Genomic DNA, 19925 nt, shown 5'->3' on the forward strand with positions numbered 1-19925 from the left:
AGTTATATTTGAATAGACGTATATAAGAGAACACTGTTTTTTAATTTCTTTTTTTCTTTTTTTTTTTGATCTAAAAAAATCGCTGATTCAAAATGCCCAAGTGTAAAAAAGTGACTACATCCTCTCCAGCAAGATAATGGGAGAGATGGTGGGGAAAGAGTTTGGGTAAATTGCACATATTCGTTCACGTAAATTTTTGATCATTTTGTTCATCAGTTGTCATTATTTGCCTGAATTCAATCAAAGCACTCAGCACACATTCTCTGTCACATTCGTTAGACTGTCTCCTAAATAGATAGCTCTTGCCCCGACCCCACAAACCAGCTACGTACCCCTTCTAATTCAATCCAGGCAAATATAGGGAAGGACTAGCATGTCGTGTAAAGAGAAAAGAAAAACTCCACTAGTGTATTTGTTTGAAACTCTGACTTGTGTATGCTTGCGCATGGATATGTCTGCGTGTGTGTGAGTATCTGCATGTCTGTGTGTGATTCCATCGTATGAATTTGTGTGAGAATATGTCAGAGAGAGACTCAGTCCAGGCCCGTTTAGAGTGATGGCGCGGGGAGCTTAAGTTGCCCTCCCCGCAGGTCGAAGGAGCTGCTTCCAGCTGCCTCTCTCTCGCTCTCTCAGGCCTTGTGCTGCTTGCTGGTCTTGAAGGAAACCTGCAGCACGCGGTCGCCCAGGCGGTAGCCGTTTAGGCTGGCGATAGCCATGGCGGCCTCGTCGTAGTTGGTCATGGTGACAAAGCCAAAGCCCTTACATTTGTTGGTGGTGAAGTCACGGATGACCTTGACATTGGTAACGGCGCCGAAAGGCCCGAAGAGCTGCCACAGGACGCTCTCGTCCGCCTCAGGCGAGAGGTTGTACACAAAGATGCACCAGCCGGCTCCGGTAGGACCGGTAAGGTTGACCCCGGCCAGGCTGGTCATGCTGTCAATGGTGATGGGGGAGAATCTGGGGAAGAGAGTGGGAGAGCTACCATGGGTGTCATTCTGAAGTTCCACAAAGCATTCAGTGCTCTACACTGTCTCTGATGAGCCTGTGGCTGTGAGATGCGGTAAATCACGGAGCCGGGGGACTCCATCTTCACCCCCTCTGTACTGTAAGTAGATAAATATGTGTGGGCACCACTGTGGCTCCAAACTACCTGCTTTCATACAAAATGACTCTGTGTGCCCTGAGACAAGACACCCACACAATCTGCATATTCTCTCATTTTCTCAGCTGACCAAAGCCTCTGGAAGAATCAAACACATGAATCACAATGTTCAACAGAAATCACGGTATTGAACAAAACACAGAAACCTAGAGAGGGATGAAAAGCAAATTGGAATCAAATCATACAAAAACTGGAGCAAACAGAGGAGACGCAAACGGAATCTGGTATGTCCATGCTGGTGAAAAAAAGGGGACATTAAAGCAACTGAAACTGACAATGTTAGTTCATAAATAAATACATAGAAATTGTCGCTATCAATCGAACGAAAAGAACGAAAAGGTTAAACAAAGCCATGCCAGAATACCCTGCTGTTGAAAAGCTGCATCATTGTTTGTTGCCATTAAGGATGGTATTTTGTGTCTGAGCTGCTTCCGTAACATGACTAAATGGGCTGTGAGCTTTCAGAATTGTGGCCATTGTATCTGATTTCAAGATGAACGCAGCAGGTGGTATTCCGGGCACTTTGTTTGAGGTTTTAATTTGGCATGGATGCTTTTGAAAGTACACCTTTGGCATTTACCTCTTGACTCCGTAGCTGGCGTTTAGTAAATTGTCGAGTCTGCAACGCAAGAGGGAGAATGAAGGGGATGCAGAAGTTAGTTATGAGATCTACAAGGAAGGGGGGCGTTCATGTTAACATGTAGCTCCATCACCAGCTGGCCTCCAGAGGGCATCCTTCACTGCAAAGCAGTCCCAAACAAACCAACCACAAACTGGTGGTGCGTCAACGGCTCCTGTGATTATTTCTCTCAGCTGGGTTGACGCGAGTTCTCTTTAAAACTCCAAAAATAGCGCTCTCTTTAATAGTTTAAATGTAAATCTGGCATTCTTCGATCATTTTACATCTCCATGCTTGAAAAAAAAAAAAATTCATACTGAACATTTTAGCCTTAACAAGCTACTTTTTTTAGTTCCACAGGAAAAAAAAGAAATCTTTTTTTTTTTTTTCCCCAGTTTCAATCTTTAAAATACCTGCAATGCCTTTAACACATAGGCAGCATTAATAGCAGTATTTGTTTAGCTTGACCTTTTTGATTGTACTTTGAAAAATCTGGTTTCTTACATTGGTTTTGAGCTGTTATTTGGATCTGGTCCCTTTCCAAGTGAAGGGATCACACTGCAGTTTAAAAGAAAGTCAGAGAAAGAGAGTGAGAAGGAGGGACAATGTCATATTGCCATTTCCTTCTTTTAGTAATTGCAAGGAACAGTTTGATAATGAGAGGTATGGTGACAGGAAAAGGGTTTTGGTTTTTGAATGCAGCCACTGAAAATATTTACTATTCGCCATTCTTTGGTGTAGTTCACGCTTGATGACTGTGAGAAATATTTTAGCGACTGACCTTGACTATAGACACAATAATGACGTTCCATGTCTTACAAAATGAATAATTGACACACTTAACAGTTGTTAATTAAAACTTATGGGGTAGTCTGCATCTCTCATCACATCAACAGAGCAGGGTTATCTGGGTCCTGGTCATGACGCTTCCATAGACTATCTGCCGGTTAGTGAGGGACTCATGGGATGGGTGGGGTGATGGCGGTGGAGGTTCAGTACCTGAAACGCTGAGTCTGGTGGTGCAGAGGCCCTGTGTAGCGGCGTGCAGCAGTCTGGTACAGCTGAGTCAGTAAGGCCTGGCCTGTCTTCTGGCTGGGGTTGTTGGCGAACTTGACAGTGATGGGCTCAGCGGCACCCAAAGGCTTCTGTCCGTTCAGTCCTTTGATGGCCTCCTCTGCTTCATTTCGCTTGTCAAACCGGATGAAGCCCACTCCTCGTGATATGCCTGCTCCGAATAGTAAAGGAGACCAATGTTAGTACTTTCGCATCAGTGAGAACGCCGCTGCCTTGTTGTCTGATTGACCTGATTCTGGGGTAGGTGGCTGTGTAGTCCGTCTACATGGAGTTAGTGAGAGCATGAACTGTGGAATGTGGCTGTACCTGTGACTTGGTCCACTAGGATGCGCGATGTGATAATGCGACCATATTGGGAAAACAGCTGTTCCATGTCCTTCTGGCTCATGGTTTTGGGGAGTCCACTCACATAAAGGTTAGCATCGCGAATAGAAGCCGAGCTTGGCCGGGCATATGATACCTATAACACACACAAGTCAAAACAATTGATCAGTTGTCTTGCTCTTCAGGGTTTTACATTAGAAAATAAGAATCACCATCAGTTACAAAACATCTTAGGATAAAAGTTTCCAGCCACTGTCCTGCTGGTTTCTCTTTATTCATCTTCTCGCCAGACTGAGTTGTTTGTCTGCTGTCTGTGGATTTAATCAGTGCCTTTAAGCTCACCCTCTGCGACGACCAGCCTCTCATAGACACGATGACGACTACAACCATTACCCAAACTGCACCCAATCATTGTTTAACAAGCCCAAGTGTCAGCTGTGTTTTGCACTGAAAAACACATCAGATTTAGTTGATATATTTTCCCTGAATTCACCAGTGACTTAATTAGAGCACGGTCATTTTTGATGTATCTGTGTTTACATCCCTTATGGCTCACTCTCGGTCTACTTTCAAAACATTTTCAACGAGAACTGCACATAGAAAACTAATTGATTGTAAAAGGGAGGGACATTCTTGTTTTTGCGCGTTTATGTGAACGCCCGTGTGATGGATAGTCCAGCACTGCACATTGTTAGGAGCCGTGTGTTTGTGCGTGATGGGGAGACAGAGTGAGTGTTGTCTGAGATAGGCTGAGCTGCCCTCCCTTGTCCTGCCTCCTCCCTTTGTCTCTATTCTCTGGGGGAGAACAGCTCTACAGGCAAACAGCAAACAGTGTAACTGGCATCACAAGACTTGCAGGACTTACTTTAAACATGCAGTTCACAAAAAAAAATTTGGCATTTATATTTTAAGATTGCCATTTCTTTTTTTTTCAACATTGTATGAATATCCACACTTACCATTGCTTTTTCTTATTGCTTTTCCACGCCGTGTTTCCATGTACGACACAGTGTGTATTTGATATACTATCTTTCGTATGAATACAGGTGTTCTGATTTAATCCATCAGCACTGAGCACCAGTGTCTATTGTGTACACAGGCGGACTGTATGAGCAGGAGGGTTGTGTGGTGCAGTGATTAGGGTGTTCTGGACGAGTCAAGGGGGAGTTGCTGTGTTCGGGGAGCAGAGGCTGCCCTATAATTAACCCTCTCCCTGTCGCTCCCACAGTACAGATGGTGCCTGAAGCCCATATGGCCTCTAATCCTGTCATTGGCATTCTGCTCTTTGAGCTACCCCCTACCCTTCTTTTGCGCCGCCCCCCCCCCCCCACCCCCCCCTCAAACCCTTGCCTCTTTTCTGTTGAAGCCTTCTGCAAATTCAGGAACATAAAACTGTGCCATTGACCGCTGGGATTAAACATTAAAATTTTTAGAACAAAGAGCGAAGAAGTTAATTATAGACAGATTGATCTATCTATAGAGACATCAAATATTAATCAATGCCATGAAATAAAAGTGTCTATGAAGGTTGTCGTGACAGTTCCATTTCTCTTATGCTGTGATTTGTCCAGAGTCAAACTGTATTTGAAGACGTCCGTGGACTGTGATAATACACCACATTCTTCTTCATCCAAAAAGGAACCAAATCCAGCACTTGGAGCCGGTTGTTTGATCAGTGGAAAGTCAGAATTAACGTCCCTTTTCATGTTCAGCTGTTAGAAAATCACCTGCTCTGCAGTCCCGGAGATTCGATTTTTCACCCCTGCAGTTTGTCTCAATCTCTGATCTACTTTGATCGGGTTGGGGAGGAATGGAGGAAATTAGTGTTTAATAATATGCCCCCACTTTCTCTCATCTGATTTTGGGACAAAGAAGCCCCCATAATTAGCTTAGATTGGAGGCAGATGGGCTAACCTGGACTGACCCTCATGCACCACAGTCGGACTTCCTAATTACATTTCCATCACAATAACCTCTGCATGCTGTCCGCCCCTTGCTTTCTGACCTCCACTCTCTCCTTCTCTTTTCAGCCTTTCTCGTGCTTCCTTTGTTCTAGCCAGCGCTCCCTTCTGCCTCCTCCTCCTCCTCCTCCTCCTTCTCCTCCCCGTTTTCCTCCCCTCCCTCTGTCACGTCTGTCACCACCTATTTCTGCAGCCCCCCCCGAACAAAATCTGCACTTCCTCTCCTTTCTGTTCAGCACGCGGCCAAGAATCAGTGTGTGTGTGTGTGTGTGTGTGTGTGTGTGTGTGTGTGTGTGTGTGTGTGGGGGGGGGGGGGTTTCTTAGGCGACGTGTTCTCACCTTGATTGTTTTAGTCTGCAACTTGAGCCCGTTGAGTGTGTTGATGGCCTTGTCTGCATCATTTGGATCCACATAGTTTACAAAGCCATATCCCAAACTCTGACCTAGAAACAAAGACATTTGGTTTGTGATGTTGACAGATTTTGAGCAAATCCATTTTTTTCCCCCCACCCCACATTGACAAAGTAGTATACCTGTTATCTTGTCTCTGACTAACTTGCAGGATTCAATCTCTCCAATGCTACCAAACAAACTTTTGAATTCTTCCTGGGTCATGTTCTGAGGCAGATAGTTGACGATCAGGTTGGTTTTGCTGTCGTCCGTGGAGCCGTTTGTACTAATGACGGGGCCATTGGGCAGACTGGTTCCGCTTGGACCGTTGGACACCTGGGTTTCCATGGTGCTGATTATCTGCTGAGGAAGAGGATGGTGTTAGAGACACAATTCACAGCGAGACACTTGTGATGTACAGCGAGATTAAGAAAACACAATTTATAAAATGTATTATTTTTTTTTACATCCAATAAGCCCTTAGCAAATATAAACTACGCACACGACCTGGCACACAGACAGTCCACTCTGTCACTGTCAGAAGGAAAGGTCAGGAATCAGCATTGCTAAAATGGAGATGGATACAAGGTCTGATTTATCATCTCCCCTCCCCCTGCTTCACCCCATCTTTCCTGCTCTCGCTCCCTGCCTCTGGTCCTGCAGATGTCACAGTCCCTTTTTCCTTTCTTCTCCCCTTCCCCCAGCTCTCTTCCAGGGTCAAACACCATTACATCATTACACAGGGACAGATAATAGTGGTGGTGGTGTGTGAGGCTGGCATGAGACTCGCCGGGTTTGGAGTGGCAGAGGTTGAGATGATGGACAAAAAGGAGATAGACAACGTTAATCTGGCTTAGTGCAACTTAAAACAAAGAGTCTAGGTTTTGATTGACAAAAAAAAGGGAAATTTTTTTGGTGGGGTTTTTTCGCCCCCTAATTTTAAGATTGTGAATTACTTTTTGGTGGTTTCAGGCTGTACAGTGCAATGTTTGTGTCTTTTGTGTCATTCCGAGGTTCACCGTGCTATTTCATTTGAGCTAAGTGGGATTTCAGGGAAAAGCTGGGGGATCAGACACACAACTTGAAGCTCATTTTCTCTTTCTTTCTCAGTAGGCACCTTGCAGATCTTTGTGTCTGGGCAACCAAACAGGATTTCTACATTGGAAATACATTAGAATTCTCTCCAAGCTTTGTTTGAACAAACCATTTTATCTGCATAAAACAAAAATATATTTCTCAGTCAATTATTTTTAAGTTATAGTAAATTGATTTGTGATTGCATTTTTTTTTGTTTGAATTGCTAAATTATACTTAAATGATATATAAAGAATAATTTCAGGCTTCCACTCATTTTACTGTTGCTGCATTTTTGTATCGTCCACTTTTTCACTGGTGTTGCCGTTTAATCTCTTTCCATAGACAGATCTGCAAATTATCTGCATAAACAGCGATTCTTGTGTGCTCGTTGGACACAGAAATTGTAAATTGTTCTGTCAGATTGTGGGATCGAGCTGTTGCAAATCTCTTACTGGTGGGTGTTATGTAAGTCAAAAGGGCTAAATGAGTCCTCTTCAAAGCTCTTGGGTCTTACAATGTGGTCCAAAGCAACTAAGGGACTTAATTAATGAATCTTCTAGATTATTTTAAAATCATATTCAGGGAACCTGGTGGAGGAATTACTGCAGGTGTGACTAAAAGGTAAACATTAATTATAAAAGAAAATCTTTTGTCTGGATTTAATCTGGATTATGTATGATCGGTTCCATGCTAATTCTTAGGAATTGATAACCTAAGATGATTTTTTTTTTTTTACAGTTTATTTTGTTTTGTATTTGTGCAAATTATTTTTGTTTAGAGTCACACTGTTAATGGCTTATTTCCTCATTTGTGTTTTTCAATGCTTGCATCTTGTTATGTGTTGTCTTTCTTTCTCTAGTGAGTTTCTCAATGGCTCTGGCTAACGAAACCTGCTTTTTTTTTTGCCTCGTCTGTATCTTGCTTTGAGCCTCACTTTAAGTCAGGTTGCCCAGGTAACAGCCCCTCAAAGACTGCACTGCTTCTAATGGCTGTATGGCTTTCTTCTCTGTGTGTGTGTGTGTGTGTGTGTGTGTGTGTGTGTGTGTGTGTGTGTGTGTGTGTGTGTGTGTGTGTGTGTGTGTGTGTGTGTGTGTGTGTGTGTGTGTGTGTGTGTGTGTGTGTGTGTGTGTGTGTGTATGCGCACACAAGCTATTAGGAACAGATATAGAGGTTAGGATTTTTGTCTTCCATGTATTTATTTTATAAAAGCTTTGAAGAATCAGAAATATCAAGAAAACCAAATATATAATGACAAGGGGAAAAGTGGCACCGTGACAGAGGTAAGACAGCCTAAAAATAAAATGCTTCAAACACAGAGACGCACACAAAGGGTGGATGACATTGACTTTGCAATCTGCCATGTAAAGATTTTGATGAAGATCTAATATGCCAGCTGAATATCACTGTTAAACGATGACGAGCTATACACCTTGACAAAAAAACAAAGGTGGAGTTTTGCTGCTACGCTATATTTCTCCTGCTATTAACTCTATTGTATGATGTGATTCTTCTGACTAACAGAAATATGAGCAACTGAACGTGTCCCAAATATGACAAAAGCAGTTTGAAGGGAGTGGGAAAAACATATTAGGGCAAATTTGACTCGCCAACTGAAATAACCCTCAGCATGGCAGAACACACATTTCCAGTGAACAGTGTGAAGTTATATAATTCGCAGACCCACTGTGGATGGGCTGGGCACACAGATTGGCTGACACAAGCAGTAACCATAGGATTAAGGTTTTTATAGTGAGCGTACTATAAAATTATTTCAAACAAATAAGGTACAAAGAGCATTATTTATTTCTTTTTCCGATGTCACATTTCAAAGTGTGCACAAAACAGTGGAAAATAGTCTGAAGTCTGGTTTGCAGTAGCCCAGCGACAGTGCTGTACGAAGAAATTGTTGTGGTGTAATTGGAAGGCCTATAAAAGCATGGATAATCACAATACACTCAGTGTACATGTGTTCCAGTTATTGGCTCGAGAGGCTTTTCAGCCACTCTAGACAATGAAAGGACCACTGCAGTTGAACATCGGTAATTAAAGGTGCATTGTAGCTAGGCCCATATTTTTTTTTTATGTCTATCTGTACACCTCCCCCCTCCCCCCTTTTTGGCTTTTTATTGCTGAATAAATATCATACAAAAATAAGGCTGTTGGGCGATTTCTGACACATTTCAGTTCTTGCAGTTGGACTGTGTGCCCTCCGCCTGTTTTTTTTTTTTTTCTTTCTATTTTGGGGTTCAGTGAGATCTCCCTTAATATTTCATGCACTGCATCAGCATCGCCTACACATGGTCCCAGACTTGCACGCAAACAAGAGTCCTGCCTCCACTGCCAAACACATGAACCCAGACTTGCACGCAAACAAGAGCCCTTCCTCCACCACCATGCAAACATACCACCTACACTGTGCACTATCAAATTACAAAACACAGAAACATTGCAGGGCTGAATGTAAATGTGTTCACTGCCTTCTGATGCACATAAGCAGCTTCCTCAATTTCCTTCTGCTCCAAATGCAGGACAGCACTTGAAGCTACAAAGTCCAGAGGAAAAAGGGGCTCCCAGTTTGTCCTTCAGTATGAGATTAACCACTGTATGTTCACAGTCTGTACAAAGAGAAAAGGGATGTGGTTGTTGTTACTGTGTCGTGCTATTATGCAGCTTCTTAGGCTTGCTCTTAGTATGATGTTTTTTAAAGCTCATTTTAGTTTATATTGAACACATTTATAATCAGATCACACTGTGTAAAGGTTTTTTTTTTGCTGCATTTTTGACTCACAAATGAGAAAAGACATCTTATTTCAAGATATCACCTTGTCTCCAGAACACATTATAGCGCATCACATAAAGATTATTATTTTTTTTCCCCCTGCCAGGCATGAATCAAAACTGAACGCTAAGGCTGGAGTGTAAATGAGCCTTCTAAATAACACAGATTACAGGATTATCCCAAACAAAGGGCATTAGCCACACTCTCTGCAGCTTAAAGGATCATGGTGGCAGCTGTAACACAACAGGACGACAGGAGTCACAGCTCATGTCAGCCATGCGCCGAGGCTCTGTCCCGTTCGCCGCACCGCGGACGACGAAATGAGAGATCTCCGAAAGATTTGGGGAATCTCGACTCATGTTCGGCGTTGATAAGATGATTTCAGACAACGCGAAAGGCTCGAGGAGACAAACGTGTCTTGCGCGTCCTTGTGGCATGCGGGGCGCTCTCCAGCGTGCTGAAAAAGGGAGTGGCTTTCCGACGCGCTCGGCTCAGGCCATAGAAACAATCCGCCGAATCGCCTCGATCTTATACTTCTACTCACAATTTTGAGACGTTTTCATAAACTGATTCGTTCACAAAATGTGATTTCAGTCGTGATTGAAATATAGAAAATTCAAAAACGGAGCCCTTCGATTTCTCCATTTTGCCCGTTTTTTTATTTTTTTTAAAGGCAACACTTGTGAGCTCTGCAGGCATTCATGAGCCGGAGCGCCTATTTGCTGAATAAACGTATTGAAACGACCAAACAAAAGAGCCACCCGTTCCTCCTCTTCTCTCGCAGGGGCTATGGCAGCACTATGAATATTAATGTAAACAGTGGCGCTTTGTGTCGTGGCCAGAGGGCTGCAGGACTCTCCGGGAACAATGATTGGCATAGTTGCCAGATCCAAGTAAAAAAGAAAAAAGAAAAGAAAAGAAAACCCTACCAAAGGTCAAATATAAAATCACTGGTCCTGCAGATTTTGTCTCTTGTACACTAAATAATTCTGGAAACAAGTCGATCGTGACGAATAACCATACTATAAATATGAATACAGTATTTAACATTTCGTTTAGTAAGGAGAATTAATTGATATGTATCTCCTGGACATGTGAATGTTTAAGGTTATTTGTCCAGGAGATTAATGCAGTCTCTCAGAAGATGTGCATGTCTGTCTTTCTTACAGGCTTTATATTTGTTGCTGATAATTACATGAAGGCAACAGGAGGCAGATCACCCCTTACATAACGCATCTGCATTTAACCGAGTTGGATCAGAATTAAGAATATATCACATGGTCAAGCCAAGATGTGTAATTTAAAAAAAAAGGATATAATTTGTATATATAGATTTTAAATCGATTAAAATGTTTTATTTAGTCGAAGCCCCATTGCTTTTTAACTTGACACGAAACGACTAGTTTAATGTGATGTCCTCGACTGTCCTTGTCCTTGAATTGTGTAAGTGCCTTGGAAAGGTTATCTGACTCAACGCTTTTATTTGCTTGGCACTGCGGTACAGGCATGGGAGACTGCGGACCATGTGGATGTGGAGCTACAGCCACTGTCGACGTGACACTGTCTCAGGCCTGCAAGGGTGGGGGGCGACAATAGGTAAGGTACAACAAAGAGAAAAGACAACTGCTCCCTGTCGTCCACCTCCATCGTGCAAAAAAGCTGTCGGAGTATTTAAAAAAATAAAAAAAATTTCTGCGTGCTTTGAAAATAACTCCTAAAGTTAATCCCAAATGTCCAGGATCAACTCACATCATGTTCTTTATTTGTATTCAATAATTTATTTTGTGTACTATTATTAGCTGCAGTCTGAGCACTCAAAACATCCTATAGTTTTCATTCATAATTTCACACACACACACACACATACATATATATGTAGTGCATATAAAAAACGTTTTAAATAATAAAGCCAGCATGTAATAATAGAGGCTCAGCAGAGTGCACGCCGAATATGGTGTCGCTGCCATAATTTTATGTAAATGTGTCTGAGCTTAATAGGTGTGCTTAGATAAACAATCTGCATTCAAGCGCGCGGCGTGTCAAGAGGGGGAGCGGATCAGGCCGTCTGAGGGGTTCAAGGCCCTCGTTTGGTGCTCGAGTCCAGCAGAGACACGCCCAATCCGGCCGTCGGCGCACAGCAAAGCTAATTCATCAGCGCTCCCATCTCCTTTTCATCCGGCAGGCGCAGCGCACGCCATGGCCATCTTGTACGTTACGCGATGAGATACTTGGGGAGAAATGTGCTTAAAATGGAGATGTCCGTGTGCACGGCCTGCACCGCCACGGCCTCGGAGATTTCCAGCCCATTTACTCGGTTGCATCGCAACGAGAACCCTGAGGAATTCGGACTTTGTCTGATTCAACGCTAACCAATGGATGCGTAATCTCCCTCCTCCTCCTCCTCCTCCTCTTCCTCCTCCCCCCCCTCCCCCCTCCCGGAGTGACTCGACCCTTTTTTTCCCTTCCTCCTTTGCCTTGTTGGATGGGCCCTCAGCCTCCCGAGGCATCATGTTTTGTCTCAGAAAGCGTCTCCAGCATCCTTGTGCTCCAGCGGGCAGAGAAAAGCCCGTCCTCCCCCTCCTGCTGAACGCAGCGCCTTTCTGCGCTCTCCATCACCGTGATCCTGCGGAATTCCTCAAGCCTGACTCCCGCTCGTTAAAGCGATACATTCGGAGATGCGACTTGTGGGCAGTCATATTGGCTTGTAACGTTAAAAGCGTAAAAAGGCTCGTGCTGTCTAAAATGGCAGGGTAAAGACTTTGTCAACGCGGAGGATGACTGCAGACTGGAGCGCAGCCGGCGTGGCGCATCACTCCGTATGAGGCATCTAATTGTCTGTTCAATCCCATCCTGATATTATGGCATATCACACAAAGCAAAGCCAAAGAATAATTCCGAATAAGCTCTGTGTTTCGCACACCGGCTCTTTCTTTAAATTGTCTTCATCTTTTCAAAAGGTGCATGACAAGGGATGATAGATGGATCTGTCTAGGCGACATCACATGTGTGCATGCAGTCAACAACAAATCCAACACAAAAGGAATGAGCTAGATGGCAAGTATCAGGCTACAAATCCCTCCTTAACCATTTAAAAGAAATAGAATCATACGTACAGTAACCATTCTTGACGTACAATGAAAGAAATCTAGGTCCTTCTTTGCACTGGTCTTGAAGCTGGAGGCTGAGTCGCTGCTTGCTCTTCGGCCTTTGTAATATATGGCCCCTTATGCTCTGTCAGGAGTCAAAATGAAAAGAAAAAAAAGAAAAAAAGGAAAAAAAATACAATCTTCGCCAAGGGATCTCAGCCCTGTGAGATTGTAGGTTTCCTCTATAGGATGAAAATGAAGAGAAAGGGTTTTTTTTTTCGACTGGATGCTGATGAGAGAGAGCGTTCTCTCCGAGTGGCGTGGGCGATGCCTCAGAAAAAAGAGAAGCAGTGATCCTCAGCAGGGTGTGTCCAGGGGAGGGTGTTCTGGTTCGGCTGTTTTTGTGTGTAATTCCTTGCTCCTCTCGCAGTCTCCTTCTGTGCCTCTGCTGCAATGTTCTTCTTTTATGCGTCCTCCTGGCTGGCAGAGCGCGCTGCTGATTGGCTAATTGTGCAGGGAGGGTACTACATGGCAGCCATTGCAATGCGCTCCTCTCCCATTATCCCCTTCAGGAGAGATCACCAAGAGTCCTCCCCCTCTTCCCTCTTCCATCCCTGCCCTTCCATCACTTCACTCCCTTCTTCTCGCTGCCCTTCCTTTCTTCCTGGCCCCCCTCCTTCACACACACACGCAGAGCGGAGTGAATAGGGCTCCACCTGCACTTTCAGAACAGATGGGTGCAGCAGAAGACAGTGTACTTGTCTCTCATTCCCCTCACTTCTGCCTCAGCACAGCCCTTTCCATTCTCTCTTAGCCTTCATTTAGGCCCGGCTGAAAACCACAGTAAACAACTGCACTCCACAGACCTTTGTCTTTGTAAATAAAAGCAATTTCAAGTGTACGTCAGCAGACTTTGGGAGACCACATTCTTCGCTAATAATGGCAGAAATGAAGCAAAGGCAGACAAGACAGAAATATGCAATGGTTGGATGTGAATTGTGGCAAGAAACAAAGCATCAGATCCACTTCACAACTAATGGGTGGATGATTTCTGGACATCTCGCACGCGAGGCAGATGGTTGACTATAGGGTCAGGTGCAGACATGAGAATAACAAATTAGATGCCTCCTGAATTAATTCATTTCTATTCAGGGAAAAGTTAAGAATAGCCCAGTTGTGGCTCTGGCCAGTCTGTAGTGTGTTTTCTTTGCTTTCTTTGGTCAGAAAGTGATGTCTTCTCACTTCACAGTCCCAGTATCCAATATTAGTAGTTCTTGGTCCTCTCTCCTGCTTCTCCCTCCTCTGTCCGTGGCTGTGTGGTGAGTGCTCACTGAGACATGCTGTTTGGGCTCATCTATAATGCATCCCCTGCCCCGGGACATCATGTGTGACAAATGACCTATTTCTGTGCAGACCCCCATCGGGCCTTGACCTGAGGGGGTGGGCGTGTGCGGGCGAGTGTGCATAAATCAGTGTTTGTTTGTTTATTTGCGTATGAGTCGAGGATTTTGCTTTATTTGGGCAAATGAGATGGTGGAAGACAGTTCTGTGTGGTCGTACTGACAGGTGATATCCTCTGTGAGTATTTTAAGTTGATGAGTTGTCGATGCTGCTGTTGTGATCACTTCCTCTGCTCCCCGACTGACCTTGAGGATTCCTCAGATGCGTCTGGTTGCTAAGAATGACAGTCTGAGGGAGAAAATGGTTGTGATTATTGAACTCCAGCTTCCAGCCGTCAATAAGTTTGAGGACAGATGCCACAGATTTCTCTCATAGCAGGACACACAAGCAACTGAGTTTCTTCCTTTCCTTATGCCTCGTACTCTTTCGCCCACCTTCAAGAGTCTCTCCTAATCTCTCGCGTATACCCCGTCTTCATTTCTGTCATTGTCCTGCAACTCTCTTCCAGTCAGATTCTGAACATGGGCCCTGTCTGATATTTTACATAATTGCCTTACATAAGTAGCAAGCTTGGCTCAGAGCTTGGATGATATTAGTGGAGATGAATATTGCATGAGGAAAGCACTCGTTAAGCGTTAATAAGAGGATAGAGATGGAGCCCCACTGTCAGTCTGTCTTAACCCCGCCCCCACCGTTCTGACAAGCAGTGACTCAACTGAGCCTGGATGCATTGGAGCCTTTGAGTCAGTTTGTTAGAGAGAGAGAGAGAGAGAGAGAGAGAGAGAGAGAGAGAGAGAGAGAGAGAGAGAGAGAGAGAGAGAGAGAGAGCGAGAGCGAGAGAGAGAGGACGAGTGTGTGTTCCTGTGTGAGCGTGTCTGTGTGGACATCTGAGGAGAGATGGTGAGATTCAGTCATTAGGTGCTTGTGTTTTTTTCCGTCTTTGTTTGTGGAATAAAAGCAGCTCTTGTAACACAAAGGCGTCCAGGTCCGTCGACTGACTGCAGCCCCACTTACAGTTCACACTTAATGTGAATAAATGGGCTTAATTGTGGCCCCTCATTAGAGCCCTGGTTAGCAGCACGGCAGCTGAATCCTCCCTGTGGGTAAGAGGGCATTTGAAGCGCCTATTGTACATTTGCTGAATCAAAGGATCAAGCGCTGGTTTTTGCTTAAAAGCCTTTTTGCTATTCTACTGATTATTTTCTTATTGTTCAGGGTTCCTTCACTAGTGGTGATTAGGAGCCTTGTCGCACTGGTCCTTTTCTCTTGGCATATTGTGGAATGCACCTTGGTGCCAGAGGGAGGAATAAGACGTGAAGTTCATCAACACACACACACACACACACACACGCACACACAGACAATGCTGTGCATACGATTATCTTTGTAAAATGCAACAGAAGGAGCCAAAAATATCATTCTTATCACACGTTTCAATCACTGCAGCACTACTAAAACATAAATGATATTTTGGAGATTATTCACGAATTCCTATATTTGATTGTGTCTAACTATGCAAATCTGAAATGAAACAAAAGCCTTTAGGTCTGAATTGTTCAGTCTTGGCTTTTCTGTTCTTCATCTCTATCATTCTCACAGTGTTACATCAAAACGAATGCCTGTTGCCATTGCCCTGCGGTAAGGTAGAGAGTGTGTGTGTGTGTGTGTGTGTGTGCTGTGTGTGTGTGTGTGTGTGTGTGTGTGTGTGTGTGTGTGTGTGTGTGTGTGTGTGTGTGTGTGTGTGTGTGTGTGTGTGTGTGTGTGTGTGTGTGTGTGTGTGTGTGTGTGTGTGTGTGTGTGTGTGTGTGTGTCTGAGAGAGAGTGAGGAGCAGGGAGGGGGGAGACCGGGAGAGTGAGAGGGTGACACTATGACAGTGTATCTGGGGGGATGGGGAGGATGATTCAGCCTCAGGTCTGGTTAATTCACTGGTGTCTCTCCACAAGGCCTGGCTCTTGGCAATTCAGGGTTTTGTGGCAGCAGCAGTGAAGCAGTTATTGCTTTCAGGAAAGCTTCCAAAAATAAATTAGCCTCTTTTTAAAAAGGACATTTGTTGATAATGGCAACTGGCCTAATTCAACCCTTTATGTATTATTTGGCAATTTTCTTGTGGTCTCCCTCATGGGTTCACTCTTGCACTTTTCCTCGGTCTCTCTCCACTCCTTCTCTCTATGTCTCTCCCTCTGTCTGTCTGGATGTGTTGTCTCTGGGCTATTATTAGAGTAGACAGGCTGGTGGGAGGAAGTCTCTGAAGTAGACGCTCTTGTCATTTTTTTTATTTATGTATTATATTCTGCTTTCCATGTGCCTGTTTAATTCTCTATGTACAGTACAGTCTTTTGTTTGCATGTGTTCACTGTAGAGCAGGGTGTGTGTGGAGTCCACGTTTCCTGTTTGATTAAAGGAAAAAAACTGTGCCTCTTGCTGGTATATGTGCAATACATGATAATCATCTTATTGTCTCTTGCATCAGCTTACGGTCATGGGTGTGTATATTTGTGAGCTCGGGTTAATGAGTCTAGTGTCTTTAACTGAGACCATGTTACACTCAAAGCCCCTGTTAAATATAAAACTGTGGTTATTAATCTTTCAGGTTGTCCTGTCTGAGCTGGTATCGAGGGAGAGGCCTTAAATACATAAAGATCCAAGACAATCTCTTTGGGTTTTGTTTTTTTTTCCCTCTTCAACCCAAGTTGACACAAAACGAATCGACGAGGTTCACGTATTTCTGTCCTGTTAAGCTGAGCTGTTTCTAATCTGTGTTTACTGTGTCAGTGCCTCGACTCACATAACAAACAGTAAACAGAAACAAAACACATTCTCTTCCTCAACTGAAATCTGCTCATTGTGCTTTCCTGTTGGAGCACTTCTATGTGTCTGACACAGAAGTGGATATGTAACACGTGGAATATCATATATTTCCTGGTTTAGCTATTCCACTCCATTTTATCCCTCCTCCATCTTCCTCTTCCTCTTCTCCTCTTTCAGTCTCCAACTCTCACTCCCTGTAGTCCAGCTTTCTCCCCCATCATGGCCCTTCCCCTTTTCAGTAATAGGAGACTTGAAATCAATAAGCACATTAGTCTGTCCGGAAACTCTTGTGGAATTAAATATGAATGACTGAGATTGCAGCTCTACCTGCTGCTGAGAGAGGCTCTTGGGGATATGGCTGCTTTTTTTTTTTTTCCTTCTTCTTCTTCTTTCCTCCTTTCAGTAAACAGTCAAGCCATTTTGTGCTCTTTCTGAAGCTTACCGGATCACAGTGCCACAACATGTTTTTTGTCAGTGATCCGTGCGCATCACCATTAGGTATTGTCTGGACTTGTCCTCTTGTCGTCTGCACTGAACAGTGGCCAGTTCGATAGCATAATTTGATAGAGCAAATGGGATCTTGGACGTCACAAAGCCGCGACAGCTCAGGAAGCAAGAAGAATCAAGCAGCCACACCCATCCACCGAACACAGCAGCAGCACCATTTGAATATGAAAGAGCTCTCTGGTTATTAGCAGATTGCATCTTGCTTTTCTTTTTCTTTTTTTTCCCCCTCCATCGTATTTTCTCAAAATACAATATGTGCTTTTCACTTTCATTAGGCTTTCGGGATCGCCGGTCTGTACTTCCATTCTGGAACTTTTAACATGCAAATTTTGTTGCTTGGTTGTCCTCCACTTGTATTATGTGACTCACTGTGTAAAGTGGAATGATTTCTTTTGACATGCTGCTTCGTTTGAAAGCGTCATTTGCAAGGTGGCTGGACTGTACTGGCTGGTGGGAGGAGGGTAACATGAGACAAAAAGCCAGCGCCTGTGCTTCTGGGGATTGATGGAGGCTTGGGCACCAGTAAACTAATACACAGAGATGCTCTCGAGGTAAATGTGTTTGTGAGCTATATTTCATCCCATCAGAGATGAAACGGTTTGTGACAGATGGAGTGATATTGTTCCCCTGTATGGTCCATGAGTGTAGCCCCTCCTGCTTTCCCTCCCTGACAGATGTAGGGGGAGGACCACAGTGCACTCTTCTTTCTTTCAATTGATTTGGGTGTTCGAACCCTTAGGGACTGGAGGATGGTAGTTGGATGTGGGTGTGGGGGTGGCGGTGACGATAATGGTGATGGGGGGTTTAGTCATTTCCTGCTGCTCAGAACCTATAAAAAGTCCAAAGAAGTGCCGTGAAGAAGTCATAAACATATTAGATGCATATATCTGCATACATTCAAACATGGGAGCGTGGCAATGGCAGTGTGCTGTGTGCCCGACAGTGACAAGAGCAAGAGAGAATATTTCCATAAATCTTGGTTACTGAGTGACAGCATAGCATGCATCCATGCATGTAATGTAGGCAGAGGAGAAAGTGTGGCGGCTCACACTGCTCCTGTATGTTTCTGCGCAATATAGATTCAAGAGTATTGCTCAGTATGCTTTTTGAAAGATCCCCAAACACATCTCTGCTATTTGATTTAGGCTGTTTTGTGTCTTGTGAGTAAATAGGCATTTTCTTCCAATTAAACTCAAAATGAGTGATTCAGCAGTGATTACCTTGTTGGAGCTCCTAACACTGTTGGATCAACATTAGGAGCGTTAACAGCTGCCTCATAGCAGATGTGTCCTGTTGCTACATGCGATCTCTGTCCCTGGGGGGGGGGGGGGGGGGGGGGGGTCAAGACAGGGGTGGAGGTCAAAGCGGACGTTTGCGTGAAGATGGTGCTTGTTGATGCTTTGAGAAAAACAAACAAATGAGCATCTGCCTGCCGCCTGTATAGAATGCCACTATAGGATGCAGATTAGAATTAGCATTATTGATTACTAATTTGTGTCTGGTATAATTCCTCCAGCAGTATTTAGGAGTGGCTGAACAAGTGAGATCTGAAATGACCCGTGAAACAATGTTTTACCATGACATTGTACTGCTTTTTTGAGAAGTTATTCTCTTTATTTTAAAAGTTGTTACTGCTCCATTTAATATCTTAAATGCAGACCCCAGTAAAAAAAATAAATAAAAGTGTTTAATGATTTTAATAGGACTCCCTGGTGGGGCGGGATAGCAAGGGGACGTGCCCTGGCCACGGGCGCGTGGCAGCGGAGCAGGTGGATGACGGGCAGCTGAGTAGTGGGCTCTCGGGGGAGGGGGGGGGCTCCATTTTGGAGGACTCTTGGGGTCGCGTGAAGCCCTGAAAAAAGGCAACCCCATCTGGAAATGAGGTGGGGGCCCTGGTGTGAAAGAGATCTAGTGGGTGGTGTCTGACACTCTCTCTTTTGTTCTTCGGTAACACAGCAGTGATGGTAGTGGTGGTGGTGGAGGAGGTGGTGGGGGCTCTTGCTGCCGTGGGGGCTGGGCGCTCAGACAATAGTGCCGATCTAGGAATTGAAAGCCTTCGATGAACAGAAAGGCAAGGAAGCAGGCAGGGAAGGTGTGGACAGAGGGATAAAGCAGGCATGGGTTCAGCCCACTTGTATGAGGTGGGTGTTTTAGCCAGACAAGGACACTGCAATGTCGCATAAAAGCACAGCTTGGCTGCTCGGTGGATCCATATGAAATGTTTATGGTAAATTTTTGTAAACACGTTGCTTCAGGTTAGTTCATGCATGCCTGAGATGTATGCAGGCACACGTGAATCCTGGGAGAAAAACATGATCAACTCATTAATAGGCAAATCAATTATATAAAGAACCCATGTGCAATCAATTAGAATTTGCTGAACCTTGGAGCAAGATGAGAAAGAAAGATGAGTTTTGGCATTGTGGTGGAAGCGTGCCTATATAGGGGAGCATGAGCTTCATTTATTTTCATTAGCTGTGTCTCTGGGCCAGACTCGTGCCTGCTGTGAGCTCTGATGCAGCTCTGAGCACCGCACCATGCATAAACATATATCCCCGAGATGTCCGTCCTTGCTCAGCCACAGCCGAGCTGCTGTCACGCAAGGTTAATTTTTACCTTCATCTCCCCTCTCCATTTTTCACATCTCCCCCTCATACAGTCCGTGCCATTCATCAGCCATCTCACAGAGGACAGGCGAGTGAGTACCTGCAGCAGCTCTCCAGGGTGCTGAATTGG

The 19925-nt window shown here is 44.4% G+C and overlaps 1 protein-coding gene across 1 annotated transcript; it reads right to left on the minus strand.

Annotated features, from left to right (window-relative positions):
• Positions 1-629: 629 nt before the first annotated feature.
• Positions 630-18001, minus strand: elavl3 (ELAV like neuron-specific RNA binding protein 3; the record flags this gene model as incomplete). Its single annotated transcript, XM_080511969.1, has 8 exons — positions 630-957; positions 1743-1781; positions 2781-3006; positions 3162-3315; positions 5480-5583; positions 5674-5893; positions 12500-12591; positions 17923-18001. The coding sequence occupies 8 exons, from the start codon at positions 17999-18001 to the stop codon at positions 630-632; spliced, it is 1242 nt and encodes a 413-aa protein (XP_080368095.1).
• Between the last annotated feature and the right edge of the window lie 1924 nt (positions 18002-19925).

Source organism: Blennius ocellaris, assembly GCF_963422515.1.
Source record: "Blennius ocellaris genome assembly, chromosome: 16".
NCBI lineage: Eukaryota > Metazoa > Chordata > Actinopteri > Blenniiformes > Blenniidae > Blennius > Blennius ocellaris.